Here is a 21,377-nt window from a genome sequence, read left to right as displayed (position 1 = left end):
CTCCCGCAAACTCACAAAACAAGTTGAACTGAATTCTATTATTTAAAAAAAGGTGCGTTCAATTGTTTATTTGTGTCACCACCTGAATCTGATTTACACACCCTAACGTCTGCTAAACTATCCACCCACCAACTGTCCATTACCCTGCGAAGTCATTACTTGAAATACATTAAAATAATTTCCAGCAGAACTACATGCTTCAGTTTGATTATAATAGGTGAAAAACTACAAAAAGAGAGGTGGCACAGGTTACAGTTTTGATTAGAGGTTTAAAAATCTGAATTATTACCACACACAATATGTAAATACATACAATGTCCGGGAGATTACCTCCCAATACATCATCTACAAATACTGGTGCGCCATAATTTGATATGCACATGCGTTTTAACCTCATTTATTAATCACCCATCATCACATACAAACTCAAAACCAGGACTGCTGACTCCAAAGAAAACATGGAAAGGACAAGAGATCATTCAGTGTCATGGGGAGATTCATTAAAAGCATCACAACACAAACAGCACATAAGCAGAATGAGCTGTACGATCATGGCATGAACAAAGCAAACAGGAAAGTCTTAGCAGAATCCCCCAACATCACTCTGAATGCCCTGAAATTACATAAATTAATAGAATGGATGGAGGCAAAAAAATATGTGTGAAACATGCATGATTTTATGAAAAAGCAGCAGCCTAATGACCTTTTTTTTTTTTGCCTTAAAGGGACAGTTCACCCCAAAAATTGAACTTACAGATTTTTCCTTGTTTATTCATCAAGACAATTCTAGTACGAGTTGGTCAGACTGGGAAAAATCAGCTGTAGAAATTTTTTTGCCTTTAGGGTGCTTGAATCCTGTTGCTTAGAGTTCCTCAAAATACATTTTAAAATTCAGATTTTTCTCTTTTACTATGGACATTTAGCTCCATTTTATTTAAGATTATAGACAGCACTACAGGCCGGAGGGAAAATTTGTATGTCCGACTTCAGGGTGAGTCACACCTTCAAAGTTTACCCACAACTTTGCTCCCATTTTCATCCTAACCACTTCTAAAGTTACAAATATTAAAAATTCAAGTAAACTCCTGCATTCCCCAAAAAGTAAACAAGTACCCCCAAAACATCTGTCAAAGAAATTCAGATACGATTTCTCTCCTCTTGTCTCATTTTTAAAATTTTTTTTGACATTATCCACACACGTCTTCACTTTTGACTCCACCAACAATTAATCCACTGAGTAAAAAGAAATGACACGTTTCTTTCTGAGGTTAAAAAAAATGCAGCATGCCATATTTGTTTGTTTACAAGTGAATACACTGGAAACAATCAAACAAACAAAACGTAGATTCAGGAAGGAAAAAAAAAAGGTTACATGACAGAGAGCATACACCATAACATGCAGCATACACTTCATTCATGAACTGAGAGGAACATAGTAAACAAAGGCACAAAAATTATCCGCTTTCTTTATGCCAAGTTTGGTCTGTAACCACTGAGATCCAGCTGCTTTTATGCTTGGGTTAACCATGCAAAACTTTGGCCGGTTCAACACACAAACAGAAAAAAATATACATTAAATAAATAAAAACTCAAAATACGCCCAAACCACAAATTGTAGCGTTAAATGTCTCAGATTACGATCGATGAGTTTACATGCTGGAGAGAAAAACCTGGCCAGCAGGAGCACTGGGAGGGTAGCACCATCGCCTGGAGAGGTTAAAACAGTATCTACAGTACCCCATCTACAGTAAGCCTGAGAAGACTCGTTTAACTCGCTTTACAGTTACGGTGACTTGGAATAACGTGATTGGCTGAGCTGTCCTGTTACACCAGAGATGATTTTATCATTTAAAGCAAAGCAGGCACTGGAAAAACTGAGAAGCGTAAAGCAGCACTGCTACATCAGGATGTTAATATCGTGGAGGACTTTTTACAGAGAAGTTTTGTTTTTTTTTAAAAAAATCAATAAATGGAAACATTGAACATATATTATAGGAAGACAGAAAGTTTTAAAGCATTCGATAAAGTAAAAATAAACAAGCGTGATCAATATGTTTACGTGAACTTGGCTTTAAATGCAAGAGGAGTGCTTAGTTGTTTGCACTCCTGAAAGTTCATTTAACAGAATCACTTGGAGGTGTTATATACTTTTAATCACTAAACCCAATATATGCTCAAAACCAAAACAAATACTGTTTTCCTCTGTGCCACAGAGCTTCACTGCTGTCCAAAAACTACTGGAATGTTATATGTGTATTCATCCGCAGCTGAAAATAGTCCCTATTAATTGCACTTTTGTTTTAACAACAGTGCTCAGCAATTTAAGAAGGTTTTACCTATAAAGTATTGACTTTTTTTCAAAGTTTTACATCATCAAAGCATCAAAACACCACAGAAAAGATGGGAAAGTCAAAGTAATATTTAACTCGTTGTTAGCTATGATTTAATCGTGGGACCAGCCAACATCAAGCCAGGCTGTTTAAACTGAAAGGCTGTTGCTGCCACTGCACTTTATGGCAGCATAAAGTTAATTTCACATTCTTAATTTGCAGGTATAACAAAGACAATCCTGTGTCTTTACCCAATTCCTTATCAAAAACAACAAAATGTTTACCACAAAGTATCTTAGTGTTGTGATATGCTATAACAGGCATCATGACAGATGCAGTTTTACCCAGTAACCCCAAGAGAGACATGGTCTGGTGGTCAGTAGCATCTAAGCTCAAAAGTTCCATTACACTGGATCATTTAATCACATCTTACTGTCTGTGTCATCATGTCATAACATGTTTCTCTGAGGTTTTACTAGGTGTGTTTGTGCTATTTTGATCTGTGAACAGAAAGGACAGTCAAGGACTTTGACCCCTAACAAGCTGATGTTTGCTCCCAGTGTTTGTTTAAGCCTGAGCCAGCTCCAAAACCACAAAGACTGAAACAGATGGTGAAAAATCCTCAGGCATTGAGTTTCGATTCTTCTCACCAGAGGAGGCGTCTATGCACAGAAATGAACCTCAGAGTGCGGTTAGCTTCCCTTTAAGCCTCAATCCTGCGTCTTTACAAAGTTGCAAGTTTACAAAACAATCACAAAGTGATTCTCACATGAGAAACTCTTTCACAGCAGCTGAGCCAGAGACTGATGAGTGGTGGACTGTTTGTACAGTGGCTGTGTAGATAACCTGCTCAGCTGTTGTGAGTAAAGTATGTGATCTATAGGCACAATACACAGAGTGTGCAGAGCTGGGCTGGAGAACAGCATCATGATAATGAGATACCCCATCTGTACCCAGCAAACATTTCAATACTGAATAACTGTCACAGCGGAATTTTCAGACATCAAGTCACAGTTGGAAAAATACATGAGGTTACCGGACATCATTGTTAGACTTTCTGGTAAGAGAAAGCTTGTGTTCAAGATTTTTTTCCCCACTATCTCCTTATTGATGAGAATAAAACAAAAAAGTGTCTCGAGAGGAGGAATCAGGAGAAAAAATAATCATGTCGTGTGACCTCTTTCTTTTCCTGAGCGTTCCTGAGTCTATGACACTGACATCGAGGACAGGGAGGAGATAATTGTAAAAGTTCAATGCATAAACTTCACTGTGCCACAAATGAAATACAGTTTAGATGCAGAAAACTGTAAAAATATAAAGTGTTTTTGCAGTAACCCGATTTGTTATTCCTCACTTTACAAGAGGCTGTCTGACCTTGCCTCTATTCTGCGTTGAGACAACACTGACATACGTCTGTCTACGGTTTAGTTTTTGTGGTCGTACTGCGACCTCTTTTGACCTGTTTGCTGGGTAATTACGGGACTAGAAACCTGCTAGACACCTGCTAATGTGCTAGTGTAGCTCTCAAGGGTTTCAGAAACAATGTAGGAGAAAATTTGAATCGGTAATTGATGCAAATTCATTCCAGAAAAGAAACTGTGTATCATGTCTCCCTCTACAAAAAGAAAACCCAGAGAATACATAGACAATGATTAATGATCAACTTAAATACCGATATGCTGCCCAGCCCTAAAGAGTGAAAAAACAGTATTACATGGATTACTGTGCAACTCAGTTTAAATGACACCAGCAAAGAGGAAAATGCAGTTACAGCTTTTCTACATGGGCAGGATGTAGGTGGAGTTGGCCAGCTTGCGCTCCTGTGCGGCAGGAACAGTCTCTCTGTGACGCAGAGGTCTGTGGCAGTCTGGGTCCCGAAGGGGAGGGTAGTGCTGCCTGTAGCACAGCCAGGCGAAGGCGAGACCCAGCAGAGACCCCACCAGCACATCTGCATAAAGGAGACACATAACAACACGGATAAGAACTTTTGCTAAATTAGTCCCTTATTTACATTATGCACTATTATACACTATATATGGACATAACTAACACAAGCACCGGGGTTCATCATGCAAATGTGATAAGTTACCCAAACCTACCTGGCCCTGTGTGAAAAAGTCATTGCCCGTAAACCTAAGCTGCCACCCTTCACAGCAAGAACTGCAATCAAACATGTATGATAACTGACAATGAGTCTTTCACATTGCTGTGGAGGTGATGTGCCCCACTCTTCTATGGAGAATTGTAATTAAGTCATATTGAAGGGTTTTCAATGATGAGGAGCCTGTTTAAGGTCATGCGACAGATGTGAATCAGTTTTAATCCAGATTCTGAGTAGGTCATTCCAAAACCTTTCCTTTTTCACATTTTCTGATAGAGAGCAGAATTCATGCTTCCATCAGTTGCAACAAGTTGTGAAGGTCCTGACGCAGCCCCAGACCATCACACTACCACCACCATGTTTAACTGTTGTTATGACGTTCTTTTTACTAAATGCTCTGTTAGTTTTATTCAAGATTTAATGGGACTCAAAAATGTCAAAATCACGACTGTCACAGAATATTTTCACATAAATCTTGGAGATCATCAAGAAGTGTTTTTGGCAAATGTGAGATGAGACTTTGTGTCCTTTTTGGTCAGCGTTGGTTTTCACCTTGCCAGAGACATCCATAGATGTTTGTCTGGGTTCTTTTGTGACCTTCTTCAATGAGTCATTGATGCAATCTTGGAGTAATTTTGGTAGGCTGGCCACTCCTGGGAAGGTTCACCACTGTTCACCAAGTTAATTCATAACTTAACAAGGGGCTAATTACGTTTTCGCATACAGACAGCTAAGTCTGGATAACCTTCATAAATAAAAGCGTTTGATAGAGATTTGTCTTTAAAATAGTACCCAAAATTTGTCAGCTAAAAAAGCCAACTACTTACAGTATTTTGCAGTGTTCAGACCAAGCAAATTTAACAGACCTTGCCAGTGGTGTTTGTAGTCGCAGGTTCTGGAGAGGGCGATCACAGCTGCAATGAGTAAAGGAGTGAGGAAGGCACACAGCCGCCACGCTCGGCCTTGGCCCGCTGCTGTGAAGCAGCGCAGCTTTCCTGCAATGTAGAGCGCTGTGAAGCCCAAACCTGCAAAGGCAACTGCAACGAAAGAGAAAGAAACGGAAGGGATGAAATAGAGCCAGAGGAAGTTTTATGCCACAAAATGGGAAATCAGAGCTGAAATTATAGCACTGCACTGAATCCCCACCAGTTAATGATGTGGTCTGCACTACTCTGCTATTAAGAGGCTGAAAAATCTCATACAGTTCCCTTTCTTGAAAGGGCAGAGAGACTTCAGCTGCGGAAGTCTACCTCACTGAGATGTGCAGTTGCATTTCTGATTTTTTTTTATGTTCATAGATTTAAGGCAGTACTATAACTCAGGCATGAGTCTAACAATGAAATAAGAGCCTAAAGGCTATTACACACTTGGATACATGTGCATTGAGATATACGCCCCCCGGCCTCACTCTGTGCCTCCATTTACTTTTCTTGTTGCCTGCTGATGAAAATGTACCAGCTCTGCAGCCATAATTGACCATAACAGCCTCTTACAGGAAGAATGCCCGCTGGGAAAGCTCTTTCTGCCTTCCATGATGACATCTGGGTCACCACTGCATCGCAGCTCCAGATTCATCTGACCGTCTGGGAAACAGCGGTAGAAGAAGTCTGGTCGTGGCCTGAGGATGTGACACAGAATGAACATGGAGGACAAATGTGGAGCTTCTGGTTAAAGTTGAATGTGCTATGTAATGTAACATGCTTACCTGCCAACTACAAGTTTGATGACATTGGTGAAAACTCCGTTCAGCACTAGAGTCAGAGTCACAGCTGGATGACAGGGGGAAACAGAACTGAATCATGAAAAAGATAAATCAACTCAAAAAGCCAGCCCACACATTTAAATGCGACAAACCAAAAAGCTCTTTTGCACGAGTTTCCTACCCAGTGAGGCTTCCTTCAGATCACCACGCTCCAACTTATTCAGGAAGGTGAAAGCCAGGATTACAATCAGCGGGGTGCAAACCGCCACACTCTGTAACAGATCAACAAAAGAGGAGATCATAACAATAATAATTGTAAATCCTCTCCATCTGAGACTGGACACACACACACACACACACACAAAACTCTCCACAGATTCAATATTAAAATGTCTAACGTTACAGCAGTGAAAAGCACATTTACAGCCTCTATGGAAAGTTTACCCCTTTAACAACACCTGCTGTATGGTGGGTGATTTACTTATAACTCATAAATATGCTTACTGGTAGAATTTAAAAACATGGGGCTGTTTTGGGGTAATTAAACTAGATTTCTCCATAGTTTTATTTATTTTTTGCTGCTAGGACCTTTTAGACCATTTTCAAAATCATATTATTGGACATATCAAATACCCCATTGTGCAGTACAGCTTTCGTCCTATGCTGATGTTTTAGGACTCCTAAAACTTTCAGGATAATAGACCAGCCGTTTTTAAGGAAATCAAGACTGGTTAAACTGGGTAAACTTATTTCTTCTCCACACTCCACGCCTCTAAAAGTTTTGAGCCAGTTTATCAAACGTCTCAAAACTCCCCTCTGGAGTCACAGGGGGACTTTATGATTTTGTCCACGTGTTGGACTTGTTTAAAGTGATTTCCCCTGTGAGAGCTCAGTCACACTCAGTAAATATTAACTCTACGTCATCAGAACAAACAACAACTGTAAACAAAAGATTTTCATGATCATATAGCTATGTTCTTGATGTGCATCAAAACATATCTAAACTAAAAAGACAAGATGTTCATTTAATATGTAAATTAACCATCATGCGGTTTAATTTTAAAGCTAATAAAAATCCAGAGAGTTATGATATATTATGAATATTTTTTCTCACAGAAATATGAACTTATGGGAGTTAAGGTCCTAAAAAGAAACTTTACAATGATCCTACAAAACAGCAGAAAGTTAACGTGTTCCAATAAAGTACAAAAATGACCAGAGGGATTTTATTTATTCCAGTTTATCAAACAGCTATACTCACAAACATAAGAGAGGTGGGTACATGGTCCCTCTCCACGCGGTGGAATTTATACAGCCACATCTCCTCTGCCTGAATCTCACGGTAGAAAGGAGGAAGCTGCTCCGTCACACTGAGCAAAGCACAAATGGTGTTAAGGTGGTGTTTGCCCACAATAAAACAAAATGCTTGCATTCAGATGTTGTGCCTGTCCCAGGGATAACTTACAGGAACATCACCAACAGCGCCAGCCGGATGGAAATTTCCGACAGGAAACCACGCAGCAGCCTCCTCTTCATTTTGTTTCTCGGAGTGGACGTCAGTCAACAGCAAACATCTTCACTCCACCATCTTTTAACTTAACTGGGACTAAAGACAATGGAGAGCTGAGTTTTAGTTTTACTTTAATTTAGATGTTGAAAGAAAAACAATGAAACCTAAATAGATGAGAAGATTATTGATTTTTTTTTTAAATAGTTTCAGTGATTTATGCAAAATACTTTAGTTACAAGTATGTGCATTACAAACAGCTGAAGTTATTCTGCTTTATTCTGTTGAGGTGGTACAGTTATTTCCTGGGCACCTCCTGGTGATACTGGTTAATATTTTGGGCTGTAAGTCTAGTTTTAACCTTAACATCTACAGCCAATCACCTGCCTCCATCTCCCCTTATCCTTACTATCCTCCTCTATCACACCAAATTTCCTTGACTACACCCATGAAAATTCCTTTGAAGTATTTCTCTTTTCCTCCTGCATGGCAGCTACATCTTCAACATCCTTTGTCCAGTATGCTCACTATTCCTCCTCTGCAAATGCCCAAATCATCTCGGTCTAACCCCTAACTTTATCTCCAAACACTCAACCTGAGTTGCCCCTCTGATGTACTTATTTCTAATCCATTCCATCACTCCCAATAAAAATCTTAACTCTACCACCTCCAGTTCAACCACCCGTCGTTTGAAATTAAGTTAAAAGATAACCCCGTTTACCAAAATGAGGGCATGAAACGTCACACGAAAGGTAACAATTCCAAGTTTCTCAAAATAATCACCATTAAAGCAAAGCTACTTACATTATTTATACATCCTATATACAGAAAAACAGCAAATATAAACGTTGTACTACAGTAAATATATGGAGCCCACTAAGTCCTGTAAGGTGATATTTTTTTATCTTATTACTTGTTTGATTAAGATAATCACTTGCTCGAAGAGATAAATAACTTGTTTGCACAAGATAAAAACCGTTGTGTAACTTGTGTCCACAATAAAATGCTCTCAAAAGCCAAATAACTTGATTTGCACAAGGTTAAAAACAACTCTATCTTAAGGGACTCCATAAAAATGGGGTGTATGTAAAATGATCTTGACACTTAACATCTGGTGTTGGTCTAAAGGAGGAGAAAATAATCTTGTAATCTTAATAAATACATGAGTGCACCATTCATTTGAAATCACAGGCAAAACGATGCCAAATGCGCCTGTTTGAGCTTATTATTTTAAAAGAAATGCAAAAAATAAAATAAAATTGATGACTCCCCCTCTTTACACATCGTATGTTCGCACAGATAAATACAGGTAAAGATAAAAAGGCTGTTTACATCAGTATTTACACTGACCACGTCTAAAATCTGGCATAAAGGCCAACATGCTGCAACTGTGCGCTCCACTTCCAGATGCTCTATATATTAAAGAGGTTCCATTTGACCGGATATAACATAAACGCATTGAATTATGATCAGTGCCGTCGGTACAGAGGAAAATTATTATTTAAGTGATCTGTACAAAGTATGCGTTAGCAGACTAAGCTAAGCAGAGCTAGCAACGTCTGTCACCATAGACATCTGGCCGAATTTCCGCGTTGTCAAGCAAATTGACAAAAATTAACACTACTAACCTTAAACCGGAAGCTGTTCTTTACCTCTTTATCCTCATAGTTTACTCTTCTTGTAACATAAAGCAGGCCCCTAACTCTTCTGTGTCTACCGAAGGTGTAAGTCGCGCATTCTTAGATTTGAGAGAAACAGGGATGTCACGGAGGAGGAGGAGGAGGAGGAGGAGAAGGAGCGCTGCGTGAAGCTAACGAACACCGCACGCGCGTCTGGTGTGAGCTGTCAAAATAAAAGCCTTAAAAATGAAAGTGTTAAGTTAAATGCGGCTCAAAGTCCCGTCGTACTCCAGATAGATAGATAGATAGATAAATGGTAAATGGCCTGTATTTGTATAGCGCTTTTCTAGTCCCTAAGGACCCCAAAGCGCTTTACACAACCTGTCATCCACCCATTCACACACACATTCACACACTGGTGATGGTAAGCTACAATGTAGCCACAGCCACCCTGGGGCGCACTGACAAAGGCGAGGCTGCCGGACACTGGCGCCACCGGGCCCTCTGACCACCACCAGTAGGCAACGGGTGAAGTGTCTTGCCCAAGGACACAACGACCAAGACTGTCCAAGCCGGGGCTCGAACCGGCAACCTTCCGATTACAAGGCGAACTCCCAACTCTTGAGCCACGATAGATAGATAGATAGATAGATTTTAAAAAAGCGAGTTGTAGTGAAGAATTGCGATTGTGTAGTTCACTGTGTACATTTTTTAAAAAGTATATTAAAAAGATGGCCAGCAATTATAAAACTGAGGTATGGTGACAGTTTATTACCTTTTCCCTGTGTGTTATTTAGTAACATTTGATTTTTAATCAAGGTATAAAAGTGTTAATTCAGTAATTTTCGATGGACAATTCTTTTCTGCTGTTTTGATTTTTTTTTTTTTTTTTTTTTCGTTTACTTTTTTTCGGATGGGGGGTTGTAATGTTCTCATGATATAAATGCTTCACGGTGATCCACGTTCGTTCCAAAGGAGAAAAACATTTTCTTGATGTTTTGTAAACCGGAAGTTGTCGTAGATCAGTTTTTCCTGCTTGACACGTGGGATGCAAGAAGCCACGTCACGTTACGAATGGCCACCTAGAGGTTACAGAAGATGTCTGCATGATTTATTGCCTAAATGTTTGTTTCTTTACTGCTGCGTCTTCGTAAAATATTTCACTTTTTGCATAAGTTTAGCTCCACTTATTAAATACTCATCCATTCAAAGCTTCCCAGTTTATATTTCTAGGATTTTTATGTGTTTTGCCTGTTAATATGTTTTTACCGCACATTGAGGTAGGAGAAATAGCATTTCACTCATTGTATGGTTGTCCCGGACCAGTTACCAAGAAGGTAAAGTTCATTAAAATACACACTTAAAAATAATTGCCCCGATAATTCTCCAGAGCAAGATTAATATAAGTAAATAAAACTAAACAGAAACTTAATACTAGGTGTAAACTAAAAATGTTTTTATTAACTGAAATAAATATAAAAAATAGAATTTTGGGAAAGATGAAAACGATACTGCATCCTTACAAAACAAAATAAAAATGCTAAGGAAATGTCATGAATTTTTGGTCTTTATGACTTTGGTTAAATCTTGTTATCAGGCACCAGCCTGATTAGGGTTGATTGAGACTCTATATATGTATATAACTGAGAGGCTTAAATCTGCCCCTTACAAACACTCCAGTCTGGGTCTTCATATCAGGTACACAGAACCTTAGATGAATAATGACAAATTTGCCAAAATGCAGAAGCAGTATGTGGACAGACTTAGACACACCATTACTGCTTCTATATTATCTCAATACAGCTCTTCTCTCTCAGACTTTTAGGCTTACTTGTGGTTCCTCAGATATTTAAAAGTAGAATGGGAGGCAGATCCTTCTGCGTTCAGGTCCTCCTTCCATGCAACCAGATCACAGTTTGGATTCAGGAGACAGACCCCTCTCTGCCTTTATGACTAGCCTTAAAACGTTCCCTTTTTGAAAAAGCATATAGTTAAAACTGGATCAGGTGACCCTCAACCCTAGGCCGCTGGGGGGTTCCTATGGTACGTTGTTCTTCTTCACTCACCTCTTTTCACTCTCTATGTATAGGGGTGGCTGTAGCTCAGGTAGAGCAGCTCTCCTACTACTTGGAAGGTTACATAGAAAGAGCATAGAAAAAAATGGGCGAATGAGGCAAGTTGTGTAACTCTTAAAATGATCAGATAGTGGCAAAGAAGTTATACAAGATGCATTCCTCAGTTAGCATGGTAAATGTAAAAATTCACAACAGTATGTGTGCTGCTAGGAGAAAGTTGAAAATGTTGAAAAAAGTGGAGATGTCTGAACACAGCAGGACGTTTGGAGAAATCCAAACACCTTATATCAAACATGGTGATGATTGGTGCTTGTTTAGCAGTCACTTAGTCAACTATAAGCCTCTGTTTACCAAAGTACTCTAGGGTCTAATGTGAGGTCATAAATAAAGCTTGGCTGAAATTGGGTCATGCAACAAGACAATGATCCAAAGCACAAAATCTACTATATAATAACCTGACCTCAACCCAATTAAAATGTCTGAAATTGTAAGGAATGGGCCAAAATTCCTCCATTATGCTTTGAGAAACTGATAAACTCATACAGATCATGATTACTTTAAGTTATTTCACACTTGCTAAAGGCAGTTCTACAATCACACGCTACTTTTGGATTTTAGTTTTTGACATTAACATCCTAGGACCTGGAGTCCACATATGTGGACATCACATTTTAGGATGTCTAGACCAAAATACTTAATTTTCCTCTACAAGGCCTGATATCCACGTACAAGGACATTATGCTGCCACTGTTCTATCAAAATAAATGTCCTCATATGTGGATCTCATTTTTAAGGAACAAAATTCAGTAAAAAGAAAATTTTTTTAAAATCTGGTAATTTTTTGTTTTTACATTCATCAGGTACCAATCAGCTCAAATAGCAAAGAAAATTTTAAAATGCATGCCATGAAAGAGTTTGAGTCTTAGAAGGTTAATAGCATGATCTATTTTCTCTTTGCCACGACTGTATAATAACTCCACTGCAGAGTGGTAAGAATTTGCCCCTGGATGCATTTTGCTCTGGTTCACTTTGTTCTCACCAAACAATAAAAAAAAAAGAAGCCACACACAGTGGGAGTGTTTCACTGAGACAGAGTACAGCTTTATTAAAGTCAAACTTCAGGCATGTCTGAACTCTTCAAACTCAACTTTCGAATGAAAAAGGACAGAATCAATATCCTCAAATAAAAAGACAGTCATGTACAAAAAGAGTGTCGTCTCAACAGTCACACACATTTAGAAGCAGAATTTTACAGGCAAAAAGAGCACGCCACAGTAACAAGATCCTATGCAAGTTCAATGCAAACTATTTACAAGTTCTTCAACAATAATGTAGTATGCAGTAACACAGATTGAACAGTAATTAACATGGTATTTTGTGTTCATCCACTTTTTAATTGAAGCAACACCAAGAGAGATAGATATGACCCCAGTTAGAGTTACTGTAAGCAATTTTACTACAAGTAAAAAGAGATCATGAGTGCTTATGAAGGTGAATTTATTTATTTATTCCAACACTATTTGACAGCATGTTAATTAAAAAAAAACCAAAAAAACAAAACAAAATGACAGTCGGCAACATTGCACAAAACACAAAAGACATCACAGTGAACTGAAACATGCCCTTTGACACAGAGACAGGGGGTGGAAAACAAAATAAAATCCTCCTTAGGCGTATTTAAGGGCCACTTAAATGAGAGCAAACATGCTGTCTCTTCAAACCAAAACATACACACCAGACAGTTTCTGAAGTAACTCAGATGAACACTTAAATAATACTGCTGCTTTGTCAGGCAGGAGGGCCGGGAGAGGACAAACTGGCACAAAAAAATGAGCGCGATCATGCGATCTGCAGGTGCGAAGGAAAATAAAGGCCGTTCGGTTTTGCAGAATCTCTGTGCAATACAATAAAAAAACCAAAAAAAACAACCAAACAAAAAGACATTGGCAATAAGTCGTTGTCTGGAAGCATGCAGTTCAGCTAAGCAACAGAAAAAAAACAGAAGCTTTAAGACAAGTTTTATCATCATAAATGATCGCTTTTGTTTAAGCAGATAACACGAGTCAGGGATGCCTACGGTTCGATAATCATACACGTACGAAACCTGTGCTCAAAAAAACCCCAAACCTAAGCAAACAAACAGTACATCAATAAATTAAAAAAGAAAGAAACTAAAGTTTAGACGCACAGACCTTTTGGAGTACACAAATAGGTGCTTTAGTCATGGACCTACTTGATTATCAAGGAATACAGTTGTAAAAAGAAAAGAAAAACTAGAAGTGCTTAATTGCATTAAAAACAAAACAAATACAACTATCCCCTTTTTTTCGCCTCCAGGAATCCCATCTTAAAAAAGGCTTCCTGAAAGGCACAAAACAACAGGAATTATAGGAAAGAAACTGCCGAATGCAGAAGAGTGAGAGACTTTAACTTGAAGGGGGCAAAAAGTTCATAGTTCAAGCTTTTCTATGCATTTCTGAATGCACATCAATCAATTAAAACAGAAGTCTGACCCCAAAAAGTTCATTTCCCCGTGGTCGAATTAAATCTGACTTTAACGTCCCCGTTTTCACAAATATCTGTTGTCGGACATTAAAAAAAGTCAGGTGATTATCACAGCGAGTGAGTAGGCATCAAGTGTCCTGCCTCAAACTTTGCCTAAACTAATCAGGCCTTGTGTTGTGTGCCACAAGCGAGAATCAGTGAGAATCAGTGTCCAGAGGTCGTTCAAGGCCTCACACTTAAACTGAAATCCTGTAGCGCACAGAAACCGGACTTGTGCATATTAACATAATTTGTCAATGAACGGTGAGTATTTTCAAACAACTAAAACACGTCTAGTACGTCTTAGTTTTCTGCATTCGGAGGCTTTTATTCTTTCTCCCTCATGATTTACAGCCAGCTGCCAGTTTATTAGGTGAAACCAACAACAACCCACACTGCTATCAGGCCTGAAATAAAATTTTAAAGAAAGCTATAATGCTCAGCTTTTGTTTTTAGAGGTGGCAAATTTTTTAGAGCAGGGTGTCAAACAAAAGGCCCGGGGGCCAGAACTGGCCTGGCAAAGTCTCCAATCTGTCCAGCTTTGGAAATATTGAGGGGATAAACTTTTGGACTTTTAACTGTGTTTTTACAGTTACTAAGTATCAAAGTGGGCTGCATGTGGCCTTTGATGTATAATAAGTTTGACATCCCTGTTTTAGAGGCCGGAGAATAAAACTGTCCATTTAGAAGCTGTAGCGTAACAAGAGGCTGGATACAATCCCAGCTGGTGACTGGGCAAGAGGTGGCGTAGAGATCATCCTTTCAGATATTTACCCATGATTAATCTATCAGCATCGACATCTGAACGAGTTTACGACTCATGCAATCCCACTAAAGATTAGGACTGCACATGCTCCTCAGCTCAGTAAAGAATACCTTAAACAACAATATAAAGAACATAATGTCATTTTAACTCACTGGCTCAGTTTTTATTAGCACTTAAAATAAAAACATTCGTCTGCGAAAACAGATCTCTCTTAGTGATGTACCAGTGTGGGTAGACTGAAGTCAGCCTCAACAACACTCAGGTAAACAAGAAAAAAAAAAAAGAAAACGCACCTGAGTGTCAGCACCTTGAAGCCCTGTATGTTTCATATCATGTCTGAAAAAGGCTCCATTTATTCTACCGTCATCAACATCAGTAGAAAAATAATGAGCATTATAACCTCCTCGAAGTTTCATCCCAGTTCTGAAGTTCTATCTAATAAACGGGCAACTGAGTGTTTAAAAAGACCCTAAATCACCTAAATTGATTGGAAACATTGGCACCATTTTACCCTGTTGCACTTTTTTTTTTTTTTTAAAGAGAAAATACATCTTTTAAGGGCACAAAAAACAAAACAAACATCAGTGTAACTGACAAAGCAAGGCGCGATCACAGAAAAGCTTCCTTCAGTGACAACCACCTGAGTCCGGGCTGCAAAACCTGCTCTGAAACAGAAACTTTACATTCCAATACTGAAGTGCTTCACACTGCTTTTAAACACCAATTACAGTGAGTCACGACACAGGCTGATGAGCAGCGGCTGTTACCGGATGTGGAATCATTACACCAAATGTTTAAAAAAAAAAAACAAGAAAAAGAAAGAAAATACAGGTATATTACGTAAAACTCCCCATATGTTTTTTTAAGCCTATTTCCTTACAGAGGGAGACAAGTTACTGCACTGGTGTTTGAAAAAGAAATTGGTATAAAATGTGGTGCAATAAATACAAAAATTTGAGATTTGACGATGAGCGATTAAAAACACTGTACAGAAGTTTGTACATTATACTGGACTGAACTGTTGTTACACCATTACGTCTCCATATAAAGCCCAGCCTTAAGAGTTTTCTCAAGCTGGAAAATGAAGAAGTGTCTCTGGAGGACACGGAGGACATTTTTTTTTGTTTTCTTTTTTTTTTTTTTTGGACGAAGCTGGGTTGGCAGTCTTTCCTACTTGTGTGCCAAAGAAAAATGTAAAAGAAAACAAACAATAAAAGAAATATGAAACAAAAATAAAATAAAATAAAAACAGCATTTAGGCCACTTTCCTCAGAAGAAACAAGCCACACCCAGCGCTCACCACGTTTCTGACCGAGAGGCAAAAAGTTACAACACAGTTTAACTTCCAATAATACAAGAAGAAGAGGTATCCATTTTGAAACACTTGTCATATGTTCTTTTAATATACATTTCTGTATACGTATGACCTAGCTAAGGTGAGTAGCAATGAGCCGCGTGAAAGTGCTTTTCAGAAAAAGTCTGGCAAAAAACCCCAAATCCCCGAAAACAAAAAAGCCGTCACAGTACGCCGAACCGAAACAACCGAAGTGGACTGCATCTGGGCAGTAGTAACTACAGCTAAAAACCCAAACTTAAAGGCTTATTAACACTTCTTTAAGACAGCACCAGTGATCACAAGCTGGGCCCCTCCATCTACTTTGCAAATAACTAATTGGAGGAAACATGAAAACATAGCTTTAAAGAAAGAATTTTTAAAAAAAGGATCTGTCTTGTTTTTTTTTTTTTCAATTATTATTACAAAAAAAAAAGAAAAAAGAAAAAGCTTTTCCATCTTCCAAGAACAATCAGAGAGGTGAGGCTCCGCCCCCTCCTGATCTTTTTAGTATTTTACAATATTGTGAGCCAATTATGTACACAATGGCGAGTGAGACTGGCAATATGAAAATCACAAGAACTTCTGAAATGTCATACCATTTCACTATATACCATTATATTTCACCTTAATAGGACTATTTTCACAAGGAGGTCTGCGTAATGTTCAACACCTAAACAAACATAATACACCACTCACTGAGATGAAGTGAGAGAATCTGTCTGTAAACATTAACAAACATAGATACTGTATATAATTATATTTATCTATACCCATAAGCATATTAAAACCATGTTTAAGGAAGGTTGGAATGTAGTGTGGTCCTGGAAAAAAACAAATTGCACGAAATTGGTCATTTCCCCGCCGCTCCTTTTCTCTAACAGATAAAGAGGATGACAGATCACGAGAAAAGCTGGCTCGTCTCCATCCTAAAGCCACCCTGTGTGTGAGACCACAGCTTACAGCAGGTAAACAAGGAGAGGAGCAGCTTGGTGGTGATGGAGAGCTTCAGCTCCCACATCCTTTTCCTCCTCTCTGCCCCTTCCTCCACCTCACTCAGTGAGTTCTTCAAAGTGCCAGGAACTGGAGACGTGACGACGCTTACACTGCTTTAAAAAGAAAGAAAGAAAAAAAAATAGCAGTAAAAATTTAAAAACAACATAATGAGGTGGTGGCCTGGGCCCTCCAGTGGGCGCAGGCGAGCTGCAGAGAGTGTAAGTAGTGGTGTTTTATGGCAAGACAGGAGGGAAAACGGTGCCTGATGATTTCTGGTCCTTCTCCTACTGTCGCCACAAAACAGCATCAAGGTGTTCGTCAGCGTGTCTCAGCTCTGAGTTGCGGCCATCGCATGTGTCAAAAAAAAAAAAGAGAAAAAAAGCACTGTATTCCCTGTTGTAGTGCACTGCTTAGGATCAGAGGTGGATTGGAGCACACTTTGCAGGGAATGAGGTATTAAGGGTTTTATCACTCCGTGGCCGGCTGGCCTGACTCCGGCTCCTCTTTGACTCTGACGGGGCTCTGAGCGGAGCGCCGCTGCTGGGTGGAGCTGGATTTGGCCCCCAGGGGACTGAGCGGGTTGTGGCTGGAACAACAGAGGCGGTCGTCCAGGGAGGAGGTGGTGAGCGCCCCCGCCTCATGATCCCGGCAGAAGGAGCGAGGGCAGAAGTCACAGAGAGACGAGGCCGGGTTGCTGCAAACGCTGCAGTCATGCCACGGGCATTCCCACCGCCCTGGAGACAGGAAATGGGTTAATTACAGACGCATCAAGTCAGAGAACTGAAAAAGGAGATTATTTAAAAATAAATATCACATATAGCCCACCACATCTGCAGTCCACTTGACATGTCAATCACAACTCTGATCATCACACTTCGTGTTTTCTTTGATTGGGAAAACTGGTGTAAAGCATGTGAACCAGATTACAAATGAGTATGTGCTGATCTTTGATATAGATTAGATAGAACTTTATTAATCCCTCGGGTGGATTTCCAAAAAAGCATAGGCCCAGGACGAGCCTTCCTGTTAACTGTCACACTGCTGAGAGATCGTCATCTAGACACTAATTCAGCACAGAAGTCAAAACAGACGGATAAAGGTAAAAAGTGTCCAATCAGTGTAACATCTACCTCCACAGAGTAGCTTAATTTTTATATGCTCCATTACATTTCTGATAAAAACAAAAGCTTTAAAAGTAAATGGAGTGGATGTCTCTCCCTGCCTCCTTCAGACACTTCTGCATCTGTGTCCCAGCTACAAATCCAAAATGGAAAGCTCATGGAAAACTGATGCATAAGGACAGCATACAGGGGTGGATGGGAACAGTGACTTAAATGCTGTGCTTTCCACCACCTTTGTCGTTTTCCTGCTGTGCTGATTTTTTTATGTTGTGGAGTGAACTGATTTTTGAGGACAGGAGTTTCCAACCTCAAAAAGAGATCCCAAACAAAAACTTGAGCTGTCAATGAGATGATTTACAGAACAGGAAATTCTTCTAATATCCTGTCCTAATACATCTGCTTTAATTTCCGGTACATTACTGATAACATAGTATTATAGAGAAGGTTTGAAAGTACAGACAGCCAATTAAAAAAAAAAAAAAAAAAAACCCTGGAAAACTGCAAGAAACTGACCTGCAGAAACGTTTCAGGAGCAACACAAACTAAACAAAAGCATGCAGAAAGTCATTTCTGTCGTTACCGTATGGCGGTTTGGTGAGGTTGAGACACAGCAGGTGATACGCTTTTGGGCAGTCCTTCCTGTCACACATCACCAGCTCTCCTCCTTTTCCGCAGCAGAAGCAAAAGTACTCGTGTGTGTGTTTGCCCTCCGGCCGCAGTTTCCGCTTCTTCTGCTTCATCTTTGCATTCCTGGCCTTTTCCTCTTTCTCCGTCACTGCAGCACTCTGCAGGAAATATGATAAAACAAGAAAGAGGTATCAAACACAGGTTCCAAACTTGGCTGCTCCTTCTTAGGTACTCTGAATTTTAATGGGGATGACAAACATCCTCACCGATGGCTGGACCCCAAGAAATCCAGAGCAGTTGTCTGATCCACAGTGACACGACGTTCTCCTGTTGCCCACACAGTGCAGATTGTAGTTAAACGTCAGCTCTGTGCCTGCAGGGACACCAGGGAGAAGAGCAACATTAAATGGGAATCATCCAACTTGCTCTCAGTACATTTAATATACATGAAGGAAAATGTGTGTCAGAGCTGCAGATTAACTCACCAGCCTCGATGTCACAAAGGGCAAAGATTCCAATACGAACGTCGCCGTTTACCGTCCACTTCTGGGTTTCGCAGTTTGGGCTGCAGCTGTGGTTAATAAACCGAGACGAGTTTCCTTTTGGGCCAGCGTCGATGACACGATCCTACCGGGAAGACGTGAGTATTAAGACACCAGAGTTTAGGAAATGTTCTTCTGTGGACGATTTATGTATCAGGGATGTTATGTGAACTGACCCCAAATTGGACAAGGAAATGAATGGATGAACAAATAAATGGGACAGTCAAGGACTGAAAAATTAAATCAATGAGGAAGTGAAAAAAAACAAAAAACAATTTAAGATCACTGAAAAGTATGTTGGAGTCTTTTGGGGGCGTTTCTAATGGATTATCTGACTAATATTACAACTTGTTGTATGTTACCTATTGTTACCTGTTGTATGTTATCTATTGTTGTTAGCATTGTGTATCCTGAGTGTCCAGTAAACGTCACAGATGTTACCTTGGTGAGGGTGAGCATGTAGAAGTTGGTCACATGATTTTCATGGGCACGTTTGATTCGCTGCTGGCACTCTTCTGAGTCTATCACCTCTCCCACATACTCGGCCACAAAGTCACCCTGCAGGAAACAACAAACACATTTATATTGTTTTAGTTATTACACAGACACGCACTTAAAAATTACTTATTGCTAGGAAGCAGACTGACAACAAATAACAAAACACACATATGAGAACCACTGATTTGCTGAACTTTTACACTCTTGCCTGGCAGATGAAACTGATTTCTAGATTTTTGAATTTACATATCTAGAAACTGCTACTGCACTCAGATGTTTTTGTTTGTATGCAGAAGAAGATACTTATAGCATAAATGAACATATGTTAACAAATATCACAGACACTGGGGCGTTTAAAAGCTTTTCTGCAGGGTAGGCAGCTTGCAAGATTAATAAGAAGAGCTTTTATTGTAATCTATTCAGTTTTTTTATTTTTCAGTATTTTTCTATGTTTAATTTGATTGTTAAACTAATTTAGATTGCTTTATTTAACATTTCAGCTTGTAGCAAATACAAATCAGATGTGCTGATGCTCTTTAGATGAAAGGTCTGCATTTTAAGTGCAGCGCCCACCTTCTTCAGTGCCTGGTTTGTCCTGAGGCCCCAGCCACACCCTTCCGTCTTTATCACTTCTGTTTCTGCATACAGCCGTTTGGAGAAACACTGATTCTCACAGCTGTCTCCTGCAGGGCACACCTGATCACAGGAGCACAACCAACCACAGAAAGTTAAAAGTTAGATTTTATTACCTGAATCACAAATGACATAAAAACCCAAAGATGCACGCAGACCTGTGGGTGACACTCGTACTGCAGCATGCGGTTGAGACACTGGGACTCCAGGCTGCAGGGATGCTCGTCTGCTGGCTTGCAGTTGCATCGCTGAATTTCTGACAAGTCGGCCACGTGCACCTGAACTTTCCCCACAGGCTTGTTGGACTGACAGGAAAACAAAGCAGCCACAGAATTAGTAACAACCCTGAAAACCTGACGATCAAAACTTATAACCACCTTTTGGTCTTTCCATCTGCTCACCTTGATGAACTTGTAGGGTGGTGGTTTGCGAGAATTGCGGTCCTGCTTTAGAGCCTCCCTGCTCTCCCTCTGCGCCTTAAGCTCCTGAAAGCGCCGGGCTGCTTCTTCCAGAGCTAAAAGATGAATAGCGACTCAGAAAATCATCTTTTCTTTTGGCTTGAAGTGATATCACAACAGATTAGAAGGAAGGATTTTAGGAATATGTTACCTTTCTTGAAGGTTTTGTTAATATTGATCTGTCCTGTGACAAAGTTCTTGTCATTCTCCACATATGGGAAGACGCGGCCTTGGTTGATCCAGTAGTAGTCATGGGAGCCAAAGAAGAAAACCGGGAAGTCACCAATATCGTGCCGAAGACTCTGAATGTTTGATGGCACCAGGCGAGGGTTGCAGATCTCTGCAGGCCACCACCTGGCAAGCAAGGGACATCATTAGAAAATCAAGGGCAAAAGTGAATAAGAATAAAAATACCTATAGGCCACAGAAGCCTGTGATATGAAATTCCACAATCTAAATTTACAGATAAATCCACGATGCAGCGAGTCCTCGAAAAGGTGAACCATGACTTAGAGAGGAAATACT

At 39.7% G+C, this 21,377-nt stretch overlaps 2 protein-coding genes across 6 annotated transcripts in view; both read right to left on the bottom strand.

Moving 5' to 3' along the window:
• Nucleotides 1–1,959: 1,959 nt before the first annotated feature.
• Nucleotides 1,960–9,455, bottom strand: plpp5 (phospholipid phosphatase 5). Of its 2 annotated transcripts, none has more exons than XM_086314926.1 (8): nucleotides 9,269–9,455; nucleotides 7,599–7,739; nucleotides 7,395–7,503; nucleotides 6,315–6,405; nucleotides 6,137–6,200; nucleotides 5,925–6,049; nucleotides 5,298–5,468; nucleotides 1,960–4,278 (listed from the first exon to the last, which is right to left on the bottom strand). In XM_086314926.1, exons 2-8 carry the CDS (start codon nucleotides 7,667–7,669, stop codon nucleotides 4,109–4,111), a joined length of 801 nt encoding a protein of 266 aa, XP_086171052.1. In that variant the 5' UTR covers nucleotides 7,670–7,739; nucleotides 9,269–9,455; the 3' UTR covers nucleotides 1,960–4,108. The 2 variants fall into 2 exon arrangements, with proteins under 2 accessions (XP_086171052.1, XP_086171053.1); XM_086314927.1 differs by having other exon boundaries at nucleotides 4,141–4,278; nucleotides 5,857–6,049.
• A 2,862-nt stretch (nucleotides 9,456–12,317) lies between these two features.
• Nucleotides 12,318–21,377, bottom strand: part of nsd3 (nuclear receptor binding SET domain protein 3) — a 28,526-nt gene continuing 19,466 nt past the window's right edge. For 3 of the 4 annotated variants that reach the window (XM_086314921.1, XM_086314923.1, XM_086314922.1), the window contains exons 17-25: nucleotides 21,004–21,206; nucleotides 20,796–20,908; nucleotides 20,553–20,699; nucleotides 20,335–20,457; nucleotides 19,705–19,821; nucleotides 19,207–19,348; nucleotides 18,988–19,094; nucleotides 18,675–18,879; nucleotides 12,318–17,707 (exon numbers count right to left, since the gene is read on the bottom strand). In XM_086314921.1, coding sequence (XP_086171047.1) covers nucleotides 17,442–17,707; nucleotides 18,675–18,879; nucleotides 18,988–19,094; nucleotides 19,207–19,348; nucleotides 19,705–19,821; nucleotides 20,335–20,457; nucleotides 20,553–20,699; nucleotides 20,796–20,908; nucleotides 21,004–21,206 — 1,423 coding nt within the window. In that variant the 3' untranslated portion in view covers nucleotides 12,318–17,441. The remainder of the gene's footprint in view (nucleotides 17,708–18,674; nucleotides 18,880–18,987; nucleotides 19,095–19,206; nucleotides 19,349–19,704; nucleotides 19,822–20,334; nucleotides 20,458–20,552; nucleotides 20,700–20,795; nucleotides 20,909–21,003; nucleotides 21,207–21,377) is intronic. The other variant, XM_086314925.1, reaches the window with a different exon arrangement.

This window comes from Aulonocara sp. 'chitande type north' Nkhata Bay, linkage group LG12, assembly GCF_057382095.1.
Source record: "Aulonocara sp. 'chitande type north' Nkhata Bay isolate Kocher_YH1m ecotype deep benthic linkage group LG12, A_spYH_male_GT1.1, whole genome shotgun sequence".
Lineage (NCBI taxonomy): Eukaryota > Metazoa > Chordata > Actinopteri > Cichliformes > Cichlidae > Aulonocara > Aulonocara sp. 'chitande type north' Nkhata Bay.
This window is presented reverse-complemented; position numbering and strand designations above follow the sequence as displayed.